At 40.4% G+C, this 12,199-nt stretch overlaps 1 protein-coding gene across 3 annotated transcripts in view; it reads left to right on the forward strand.

Moving 5' to 3' along the window:
* LOC134530438 (delta-1-pyrroline-5-carboxylate synthase) overlaps positions 1–11,931 on the forward strand; it is a 185,585-nt gene extending 173,654 nt beyond the window's left edge. For all 3 annotated transcript variants that reach the window (XM_063365255.1, XM_063365256.1, XM_063365258.1), the window contains 5 exons: positions 803–998; positions 2,171–2,298; positions 3,941–4,127; positions 10,131–10,226; positions 10,741–11,931. In XM_063365255.1, the coding sequence (XP_063221325.1) occupies positions 803–998; positions 2,171–2,298; positions 3,941–4,127; positions 10,131–10,226; positions 10,741–10,901 (768 nt within the window). In that variant the 3' untranslated portion in view covers positions 10,902–11,931. The remainder of the gene's footprint in view (positions 1–802; positions 999–2,170; positions 2,299–3,940; positions 4,128–10,130; positions 10,227–10,740) is intronic.
* The last annotated feature ends 268 nt before the right edge of the window (positions 11,932–12,199 follow it).

The following is a 12,199-nucleotide window of genomic DNA, read 5'->3' on the forward strand; positions in this document are numbered from 1 at the left end:
ATGGAAGTTATTTCTTAGTTTAATGGGGACCGTGCTTAAGGACGGAAATCTTAACTCGTGCGTGTAAGGCCCGTTCTACAATGATACCGAAACAGGAGACGGAGTTTACGGTGCTGCGGTTTTAGCCACGTTCGTTTATGTTCTAAATAAGCTTAAAAAAATTGTTTCATGTACAAGCATATCTAGTTTTCAATTTTGACGTTGTCGTTTATTTTTGACGTGACAACGTCTAATAAATCGATGAACGCCGGCTGCACGCGCGATAAAGTGTCCCGTTACGCACATTGTTCCGTTACGCTGTGTTCCGTTACGCTCATTGTACGCTTGCGCCGCATCTATCTCTCTTCCACTCGACTGTTTATAAAGTGAAGTGAAAAGTTAATGTGGTTTTCATTGCTTATTACAACAATTTCGGCAATAAAGGTTAATTATTCTTGCATTTTAAAAATCTGATTACTAGTATTATTTCAAGTATGTATTATTTTATTATTAAAATAAAAATTATTCAATTTTATTCATAAAGTATGCAATCATTTCATCAATGTTTTGTTATGACGTTTTCGCGTTAAACTATCGTCCGTAAACCGACTTTACAGACAACCAATTTTTTTTTATTATGTATTTAAATTCTGCCCGTGCTTTGATCTCGAAGCATAATATGTTGTATCCTTGAAATGCCATATCATCGGTGGCCATTTTTTTTTTTACGTTTCCGTTCTTTGTGGAGGCGGAAGAGACGCGATAGTTGCAGAACGGGCCGACGCGGGTGGCGAGGCAGTGGCGGGAGTGTATGTGCGCTCAGGTGTCGACGAGGGAGGAGATCAGCGACCTGCTCGCCATGGAGCACCACATCGACCTGATCATCCCGCGCGGCTCCAGCGAGCTGGTGCGCAGCATCCAGGCGCAGAGCCAGCACATCCCGGTGCTGGGCCACGCCGAGGGCATCTGCCACGTGTACGTGGACAGCGAGGCCGACGCGGAGAAGGCGCTCAAGATCGGTGGGTGGCGGACAGCCTGTCAGGGTGCCCACAAGGAAAAAATATATTTCGTACCAACTTAGGCGAGAAAAAAGTACTAGATTTGAAATAAAATTACTAAATTATAATTTTTTTATAGTTTTTAACAATTTAGGAAGATACTATGGCATTGCAATGCTCGATCACACCACACGCACACATACATTCCATAGTTTTTTAATAAAATTACGCTTAATAATAAAACATATGGGATTTACTATAATATTATTATAGTAAAGAAAAATGTACTAGATCTGAGCGTAAATGTACTAGACCACTAACGAAAGTACTAACTGTGGACACCCTGCAGCCAGTGTGACACAAAAGCGGTGTTGTCATTTTCAACTGAAACTTTCTTACTGTTGGCTAGTTCAATTTACATAGATACTTACATTTTCCTTTTTTTTTCAATTTTCAAGTTTTTTTTTTTAGTACTAGCACGACCTATTATGCCAAATATGATCAGTGCGAAACAATGCAACGCAAAAAAAAATTATATATCCATATCCATATACTACACTTTTATACAAGTCGTTGCAACCGTAAATTAATATATATATATATATAGTTTGTTTTTTTCACTACTGATCGTTTGTATGTGCGACATCTTAACTCTTGGAACGGAAACAGGCGTGGAAAGGAAATGTGTGACCACTGTGCTTCTTATTGTAGCTGATGGCGCGAGCCAAAGTTCGCAGAGACAAAGGTAAACGTTTAAGTATTAACTGTTTAATAAATTTTAACGTGATGGGCAGCATTTTAATAAAATAATTTGTCGGAAATCAGGTCCGAATCCGGGGTTTGGTAATTCTTTAAAGTAGTTTTTTTCTTTCCTTTATCGGAGCCGTTTCATTATATATGTAGTTTAGACTTTCGGTCTCCTCCGGCAACGAATTGTAACGACGGGTGCGTAAACTAAGTATGATAAGCGTTCAGAAGTGTACCTATTTGAAAACGTAATTGGCATATATTTATCATGTTCAGCATTATTTGTAGGAATTTATACGATAAATCCCGTGTCAGTGTTTCGTATTATAAGTTTATTTGCATAATAAGAAAATGTAAATTCGCTCGTTACCTAAGTATTACTAAAGACTCGACACATACATTAAAGAGTAAACATAGCTGTTTGATGAGAGTGTTGATGTTTGCAGTCAGGGACTCCAAGTGCGACTACCCCGCCGCCTGCAACGCCATGGAGACCCTGCTGATCCACGAGGACCTGGTGAAGGGCAGCGGCTCCTTCTTCGAGCAAGTCTGCAACATGCTCAAGAAGGAAGGGGTGAGAAACCCCGTCTCCTCCACGCCACCGGTCGATCTCGTTGCTTGTTCGCGTGCATCTTAGAGGGTCTAGGTCGTTATTTTGTATTTAAATGAAACGCTGGTAAACATGTAGAGTTTTTTTTCAAATAGATTAACTTCCATTAAATTTAAAAAAAAAAAAAATTGGATCCCACACTTTTCGCATAATTAGTTGACAAATTAAAATTTTTTAACGTTTTTGGGAGGGCGTAAAAATAAAGAAAAGCAACTGTAAAACTGGGCTAGCTAGCTAGCTAGTAACTACTGGCTACTTCAAGAAACGGTTGGGATTTTTTCAGATTTTATTATTTTTTTTTGTTTAATTTTACATGGCCTTTCAAAATCCTCAAAATTTGTGAAAACTTTGACAGATAAGCGAAATCAAAAAAGGTTTTTTTTGTAATAGACATACAAACGTTATCGTGAAGTAACAATATCATTGCTTTTAAACCTAAAAATAATATATATAGTTGTGAAATCAATTTAATTATTCTTATTTGTACTCTCCAAACACATTATAAGAAGTAACTTTGGCAGCTAAAAAGGCAAAAAGTATGCTATGTATATATTTTTTTCATTTCGTAAAAGTTAAACTATTTAAAAATTCTACGATTTTGCATGTGTTCAACGTAAATACGTATAGAATCATGACCTGCATTGGGAAGCACCTCCTTAAATAATGCGATGATCCCCCTCGAGTTTTCAGATATCCCTAACCCATTCCATTAGCATCGTTCAGGAACTGATAATCATTCTAAGGCCTTCTCGTACTTGAAGTTTTATAAATATTGGAAGTTATTCATCAGTTTTTTGGGAACAACATACATCATTTTAATTTTTGAACACCAAATACATACACAAATGTTGGGATTACACTGTAGTTGAGACGTCTAGCCGATACAAATCACAATGAAAAAATTACCGTATAAAATCACATTCAGTAACATAATTTATGCTAAACCATCGAAGTGAAAGTTTACGACTGGGTACCAATAAAGTATGCTCCGCTGCAATATTAATACACTCCGTTTTCCCGTAGTAACAACTTTTCTTTTCTCTTGCCATAATCCATTTAAAAGAAAGTGTCACATTTGGATCTGCTTCCATGGTGATACCACGAACCTACGTATTCTAGTGAGGTTAAACGTACAAAACTGTGCATTTGCTTTCGGAACTGACCTGTACCCGCATTCAATTATACAACCGTTGTTGTTGATTTTCGGAGATGATTCCCGCACGATCCAAGTTGGCAGTTTTACCTCAAGTGTGTGACTATGGCCTGAGGTTATGTTAGGTTAGGTTAGGTTAGGTTAGGTTAGGTTAGGTTAGGTTAGGTTATGTTAGGTTAGGTTAGGTTAGGTTGGGTTGGGTTGGGTTGGGTTGGGTTGGGTTAGGTTAGGTTATGTTGGGTTAGGTTGGGTTGGGTTGGGTTGGGTTAGGTTGGGTTAGGTTGGGTTAGGTTAGGTTAGGTTAGGTTAGATTAGGTTAGGTTATGTTAGGTTAGGTTGGGTTGGGTTGGGTTGGGTTGGGTTGGGTTGGGTTGGGTTAGGTTAGGTTAGGTTGGGTTAGGTTAGCCACAGTGAAGCAGTCGGTGAAGCAGCGACCTGGCGACCGGCCCGCAGGTGACGATCTACGCGGGTCCCAACCTGTCCAAGCAGCTGACGTTCGGCCCGCCGCCGGCCAAGCTGCTGAGGATGGAGTACAGCAGCCTGGAGTGCACCGTGGAGACGGTGGCCGGCCTGGCGGAGGCGGTCGCGCACATCCACACCTACGGCAGCAGCCACACTGACGTCATCGTCACCGAGAACCGTGAGTCCGCGCCTCGAGAGTCAGCTCGTAACCTATATCGAACACTTGCGCTCGCTTTACTCACCATCACTTGCACTCCTACCATAAACAAAAAATGGGTGCGTGTACTTAGGTACTACGTGCGTGAGAAGTTATACGTCTTTGGCATCATTAAAAAATAGTTTTTAATTGCATGCAAAAATAGTGCGTGGAGTCCCTCCGCGCGGAAGAAGTGAAACTTCGTAATGTGGAAATGAAAATAGGAAGGGGTAGAAATTGATATTTAGTGAAATCATATTGTATCAAATCAAACTAAAAAAAATAAAGGAAATAAATTTGTAACGATTCATAGATTGATTTTCAGAGAGAGAGAAAGAGAGAGGGACAGAGACCTATTGAATGTCTATAAAACTAACTTTTTTATGAGAGCAGATTATCATGAAATAAATAATGAAATCATTCAACGATAAAAGTTTTTTATTTAATTAAAGCGGACGGATTCGCCCCAAGGAGAAAATTGACGCGGCGAGACCTCGTGGGAGAAATACACACACACTATTTATGTGTCTATGAAACATGATTTTTTTCTGCAATTTAAATTGTAATATACAAAAACGGTATTGAAAATTGAAACAAAATGGCGACACTACAAACTGTTAGGATCTTTATTTTTTTCTTACTCTCTACTTAGTTCCTTACAATAGCTTTCACTCTCGCTCGCTCTCTCTTTCTATTCCCCCTCCCCAGGAGCGTTAAACGTTTAACGCAACCTTGTTGGAAGTCGCATTAGAAGTATAACTTCAAAAACAAAAGCAGGCTGGCTTCAACTTCACCAAAAAAAGATCACCAAACGCTCTACTAATGCTAGATGAAATACTTAAATGCTCCTCAATATCTGTCCCGTCGATTTACGTTTTTTAAGCTGGCGTCACAGTCTTGGGAACCGATCAAAATCAAATCGTGAACTTTCAATACTACATGCATAAAACAAACACAATGTCGAGATCCTCCACAGCCACTGCATCTCGTCTGGAACAGCCCCGACCAGGATGCTGGACACCAAGGTCTACCAAAATATTTAAAAAACTCTTAATAAAAAGACTTGGCTCTCTAAATTTACAGTAACGTAACCAAAGGAATATAGAATTGATGTGTGTGTGTTTGTGTAAGTGTGTGAGTTTATGACCTAATAATAAGAATTTTAATCTATTTAAAAAAAAATTCTATTTAAAACAATATTAAAAGGTTTTTGATTAGTATTTCATTATATTTTAATGTTTAATAATTCTTTTTAAATTGTTTATTTTAGTACTTAACTTGAATGTAATGTTAAATTTGTATATTATTCATCATTAACTGCTGTCATTAGTAATATGAGGTTTGTTTCATAGATATAACTTATTATAAGTTGTTTATGTTTCATGGTTTAGTGTAAGAGAATCCGTACTCTCTTAGCAAAAGAATACTCGCAAAATTATTTTAATTTTATATTTTACTGTGATTAAAAAATTCAGAGAAAAAAAATATTGAAACATGTTTATAAGGAAATTTCAAACACATGCACATGTATACTGAATGTAACATAGGTAGAATCAGCCATTGATACAAGAATTCATTTCGGGGGGGAATTTAGAATGTACATATATAAGAGTTGTTATATTCAAAAACCTTACTTCAACAAGGGGCTTGCACAGTTTTATTATCAATCTCATCTTGACATACGTCACCACTGAATTAATGAATTCCAAAACAGGCTCATTGGGGTGCTGGGAGTGGAAAACCAACTCACGCTTACAGCTTTCCAGCCCTCGAGGCAGACTGACAAAATTCAGTACACTTCTTTCAAAATGCTGAAAAGAGTGATTCTGAGCCACTGCCTCGCTCAGCTACTGAACATATGCGCTACCACATTTGCTTAGCAATGCCTTCAAAAACTCTGCATTGCTAATCAGTTTGAGATTGGCGACCCGTGTGGCCTCACTTAAAAAGGCTAAGAAAGCTTTATAATCATTAACTTATAGCTTCAGAAGAGACTTGAGGGTAGAAAAAACATAACTATATTAAATGACGAGCCACTGGCGTGACTTACATTGGCAGGAGCAGAATCGATTTGGCCCTTGGAAGTCTCCTCCTAGGATCTCTGATGTGCCAGATTAACTAGGCACTTAGCTCAGGCACAGTCTCCGACGCCTCGAAGTCTACCTCGTTCTCATCCAGCACAGCGTGCCGTAGCGAGTAGACCCATCCCACCGGTGTATCAGTACAAGCCATGGTTACATGCAACAGAAATCACACATACAGAGGAAACTGCTTCCAGAAAAGCAGAGTAGCACAGGTTTGAAGAGTGCAAGGATGGTATCTTCGTCAGTGGGGGTTTCAAACATGCTAACAAAGATACAAGTAATTAGAAAAATAACTAGACAATCAGTATCGCCCCACTGTCTCTCTCTCTCTCTCTCTCTCGCTCGCCGGTGTCTCACCAGCCTCTCTCTCTTTCTCTTTCTCTTTCTCTCTTCGCTTCACTGCCAGCACGCAGGTCGGGCCCGCTACATTTACCACTCGTCTTGCCCTGGATTGGTCTAATAGGCCTTCTACGTGTCACGTCATCAAAGTCCCCGGATTTAACATTCGAAGCTACAATAACAATGACGTTCAAGTTATGCCACTTCAAACGACGGTACTCTCATGACCCGTAAAACCCTTCAGGCGAAACAAAGAGGCGGCCCCGACTCTTTGGTAAGGCTGCTAAAGAAATTCCTGGGTAATGTTAAGGGAGGGACGGTTGCTACCTGTGTTGCGCTCCTTAAAGAGGCGGGGCTTACCCATGGATTCCTCTTGGCCCGTACCGGACCTCACCTCCAGAAGCCTCGATACACTGCCCCCTCCTATAACCTGTTCATCCCGGACAGGGACCTGTTGTCCATACTGTGATGTCATCCTAAGCATCTGGCAATCGTGCTGGATATGGCCCACTCCTTGACAGGTGTAAACATCGTGGCCATAAGTCTTTTTTGAAATGATTTTAGACTTCTTTCTTTTGTATTTGTGGCTGTGACGTCTCCTTTCTCATCAGTAGAGACCTGCAAAATTCGTGGATTCATTCGGTGATAGGCTAGAATTCAAACACATATACCTCTTAGATAATTTTACTATTGGCTTACTGTTCATCTGGACGAATTTCAACCAGTTATAAACCTTCAACCAAAGAAGGATCGAATCACAGACAAACCAGCTGAGACGACTTACAAGTCGGCAGCCAATGAACTTGCGTTATTTCCCCCAGTGTACAGGGGTATGTGCAGTCTATCCTGAAGGCCATCGAAACCGCGAATTTTGCAGGCAGTCCCATTGGGTACTTCCCATTCCGAGCACCTCCATCGAAAATGTCCTAGTCCCTTGCAGTCTTCATAATGCCCTTAGGATATTTTCTTCGTTAGTACTGGAACTGGCATTTACCTCGTGGTACAGTTCTGTCACACTTGGTCTCGCCCTGATGCGCGTGTTTCTTGAGGCATTACCGGCACCTTCAATTTATAGTCCTTAACAAGAGCATCACAGCTCTTCTTGTGGCGGGCCAAACGAAAGGTTTGTGTGTACATCTTTTTTTTCTGGTCGTAAGACATAAACTGCCCATCAAACAGATAAAACCGTTCATATTTATATGAAAATCCTTTTAACTGACCTTGTCGTTAGAAACTTTGTATGAACTATCCGGTCAGTCCCCATAAAAACCATTGGCTTCCACTGTCACTTTCAAAATCTCCACGACCCGCTAAAACGGGGTACTTAGTGTTTATATGCTCATTAAGTGGCTGGTAATTATACCTGAGTATCCATTATTTTCAAGGAAACACTATATATATCCCTACTGATATTGTGCATATGAAGAGTCGGATCCAAGCAATGTGAAATAAAACATTAATATTTTTCTTTCTTGTTGCTAAGTACCCTGTTTTATCATACCGGTCGGATAAAACGGGGTACATCAATGTCGAACATATTAGTGCAGGTATTTCGATACAAATTGAGACATATTTAATAAAAAGTGTTGACAACGTTATTACATATGATTTATGACTTGCATGTATATTACAGTTTACTATGATACATTAACAAATAGCACAATAAGGAAGTCAAATGTCATCATTATCAGTTTCTGAGGATCTCATTTTTCAAAATGCATGAAATCACAGACTCTCTGAGTATCAGTGCAAGTTATACAACACATTTATACCAAAAACAATATTCTATCGCTGGCACTAATCACAAGTGTAAGAACCAACATCATCACTGTCTATACCTGCACACTGTTCGTGTGCCCATTCATCGCACATAACACACTTAATCCACCCTTCTTCTGATTTGGAGTTTGAATACAAGTAATAGCAGAAGAGACATGCTGCATTTGTTTCATCTTCATCAGATGTTTCAGAGTTGTCCTGAGTCATTACGGATATTTTACTGCATTTTTTATTACTGTGGGCTTTGCGAGTTGTAGACTCATTAACATGTGACCTGTCTCTAGATGAATTCAGTTTTCTTTTTACTGTTTTGGGATTGCAGTGTAACTATGCGCAGATGTCTTACTTTGTGCAGCAATTAGGCCTAGTTCATTTTTATAAGGGGAGCTTGTGAGGATCACAGTTTTGCCACGTCTCCTGTTATTTTTGGTTTCAACCTTCCTCTGAGCTATAGGTATGGGTTTAATGTCTTTCGGTGACACAGCAAATGCCGATGTGGCTGTTGATGTGGATGCTTCGGAATCCAAGAGACATTGCGAAAATGGCCCATGAGATTCGCGTTGGCTAGATGCAGGTTCAGGTGTGCTGGCATTAGTTTCAGATTCAGCCATGGTAGGTTGTACCAATGGTTGGTGGATGCTTGAAATGGCCAAACTTTGCTGACGATACATTTCCTTTAGAGCCCTTTCAGTGGTTTCAGCAGGTTGAAACATCCAGCCCAAGCCTAAAACATAATAATTCACACATTATGATGCTTCTTATTTTAAAAAGTCAACATTCAGCAAAATAATAGAGATTTTATATAGTTTTTTTCAATAAATATATATTAAAAAACTATACATATTTATTTTTTACACTTCTTAGAATGCAATAATTTTAAAGTGCTTGCCTTTCTTAGTAGCATCCTCAAGCGATAAACCAGTTCTGGCTTTTTTCACTCTCGCTTTAAGAAGTTGATTGTGGGACGCCAAACATTTTAGAAGCCTTAAGGTATCCCATTCTGGCAGCCAAAACCTCAGCAACTGCATTTTTCATAGCATCTTGAGACCAAGACTGTTTGTTGGTTTGGCGAACATAAGGCATGATGATTCACTGTCTAAATAAAATTCTGTACATTAATTTGTGCCCGAAACCGAATAAATAATGGTTTATAACTTATGGGTAACAATATCAAATGATCATTGTACTTAAAGCTATAGTTAAGAAACGGTTTGATAAAACAGGGTATAGTCGGATAAAACAGGGTACTACCCTGTTTTAACCGACCACGCAGTACCCTGTTTTGTCAGACTACGCCTTGCTACAAAATAAATTCATTTCTAAGGAAAGATGAGAAACGTACAAATTAGTACACACACGTATTTTTAGTGCATACTACACTCATTTCTATGCCTACTCACCTGTATAGTTTGACGGTTTCATTCATCTGCAGTAATCATACAAACAAAAGCCAAAAATTACATCACATCAGTCAGAAAACACACTTTTCTCAATAGACAACGCTTGACGCTGCCGACTGCCGCGCTATTTGTTGCTGGCTAGCGGTACTCGTACGAGTAATTAACTGACACGATCAGAGGTAGATGGCAGCACGGTATAGTGGAAATAACAGCGGTACCCCGTTTTACCAGACCACCCGGTTTTGTCCAACTCTCCTACAGATACCTGCCTCACACACTGCCCTCGGTCCACCTCTCCCTACCAGCTCACCTCGCCTACTGCCCTCTTCTCTCCCCCACCCCCCGGGCCATATACTCGCCTCCAGAGCAGGTCCTGTTCGCAGAGCTGAAGGCGGCCGAGTTCCAGCGACAGGTGGACAGCGCGTGCGTGTTCGTCAATGCCAGCTCTCGCTTCGCAGACGGCTACAGGTTCGGACTGGGTGAGTACTCCTCACTCACCAACCCGAAATACTCTGCATCTGAGTCCAAACAAGATTTTTTGAAGTGAATATTCTTTGAGTACGATGAGAGTAACATGCAACGTTTTCGTGAAACCTTTTGTGAAACGTTTCTGATGTGAAAAGAACAGAGAATTGCAGCGTTGAGAGCACTGTTGAGACATTCCTGGATTTCCCGCATCGATAGCGCTACTTGTTATGAATTTCATATTTTGTTCAGAGATTTGGCGTGCTACCAGTGTCATATGCCACTGTTTGCCAACAGTATATAACTAGTGGAATTCACACCATACCAGAATTGCATCTCGGTCTTTATGACTTTAAGCCTTAAATATCTCTTAACGACCTACCATACAAGCTCAGGTCCAAGTTTGAAAGTCCACACCTCTATCGGGGGTAATGAACACTTTGAAAGGTCCCGATAGGGGCACCAAAGCTCGTTACGTTGTTCGCCTGAGGGACGATTGACGAGGAGTCCGTGTTGTGTCCGCGGCAGGTGCTGAGGTGGGCATCAGCACAGCGCGGATCCATGCGCGTGGGCCTGTGGGCGTGGAGGGCTTGCTGACCACCAAGTGGGTGCTGCGAGGAGACGGACATGCCGCCTCGGACTTCAGCGAAGGCGGACTTCAGTTCACCCACGAGAGCCTGCCACTGTAGTGGCGCTACACTTCAGGAGTCCTCTCATTGCTGACTGCGACCTCCTCTTGCTTTCCTCATTCTGTCTAGCAAGAACTTGGACTGGAGTCAACATGAAGCGAATAAAAACACAGGCGGGCCCAGAGTGTTTGAAGTAAAATACCAAGTGAAGCTGTCGTAACTAAATCTCTTGACTGCACTTTAGAACAGACGACTCCGGAGTTCTTAAGTTATTGTAATAGGCTGCGGACTTATGAAAAATCACCCCAAGATAATATAATTTCTTCAATTTCAAACATTTATACCTTTGGTATTATTACTAGGTGTGTCTAAAGCATGGGCAACAAGTAATTCCACCTTCAAAATGGATCATACACTCCAGTCCAGCTTTTCAACAGGACTAAAATATCTCCTTCTCCTGGTTAGCTCCAGTCCGAATGTGTTCAGGACAAATTTTGAGGTGTTAGGGAGTGAAAGTTTACTTCATACATATTGTGTATTACCTCTCTTCCCTGCCACAGAAACTCATCCCACTCCTTCTCTTGCAATATTGGTAGTAGTTCCCCTTCTCTTTCAGTCATTCTATTAACTCCTACATCTCCAACCCTGCTCATTCAGCCTCGTCTTCCTTATTTTCCTGAACGGATCGTTCGTACTTCTCTCACCTTCCTGCCTTGAGACTACCCACTACAACTCCTCTTACTCGCAGCTACTGGCCGAAACCGATTTTCAATGAATTTTTCACTTCTACCTGCTGCAGTGTTGTTTGCGAAGTCTTTTGTGCAAACAACACACAGTCTCCAGTTCTACAATGACTGCAGATCTATGATATTTAAACCAGTTATCCTTGAAGCCCCTTTACTACTGATGACTGGAGCAACAGTCTCAGCCACTGAATTCCACCGGTTTTGCACGACATAGTGTGAAGTAGCGCAGGGAAATATGAGGCAAGAACTAAGCCACTAAATTAATGACGATAAATATTTTTTTGTAAAAATTACCGATGTATGTGTGTAAAATGTTAAGTTTCATAAAAAGTTACTTTTTACAATTGTGTCGTATTATTATAAAAAATTTAAGAAATCAATTTATTCCTGATTTTTTTCCTCCCCAGTATATGAGGTTCTTAAGCTCAAATATATTTTTTTCCAATAATGTATTTCTGTATATGAATTATGGGTATTTAATTATATTTTTGAAGTGAAAACATTTTTAGCCGTGTTGAGCGATTTTTGGTAGGAGCAAAACTTAGGGGTTCGCGTCTCTGACATGCTAGTGACGTGTTGTGCCAGACTGGTCACGCGCAGTGGCCTGTGTAC

Source organism: Bacillus rossius, chromosome 3, assembly GCF_032445375.1.
Source record: "Bacillus rossius redtenbacheri isolate Brsri chromosome 3, Brsri_v3, whole genome shotgun sequence".
Taxonomy (NCBI): Eukaryota; Metazoa; Arthropoda; class Insecta; order Phasmatodea; family Bacillidae; genus Bacillus; species Bacillus rossius.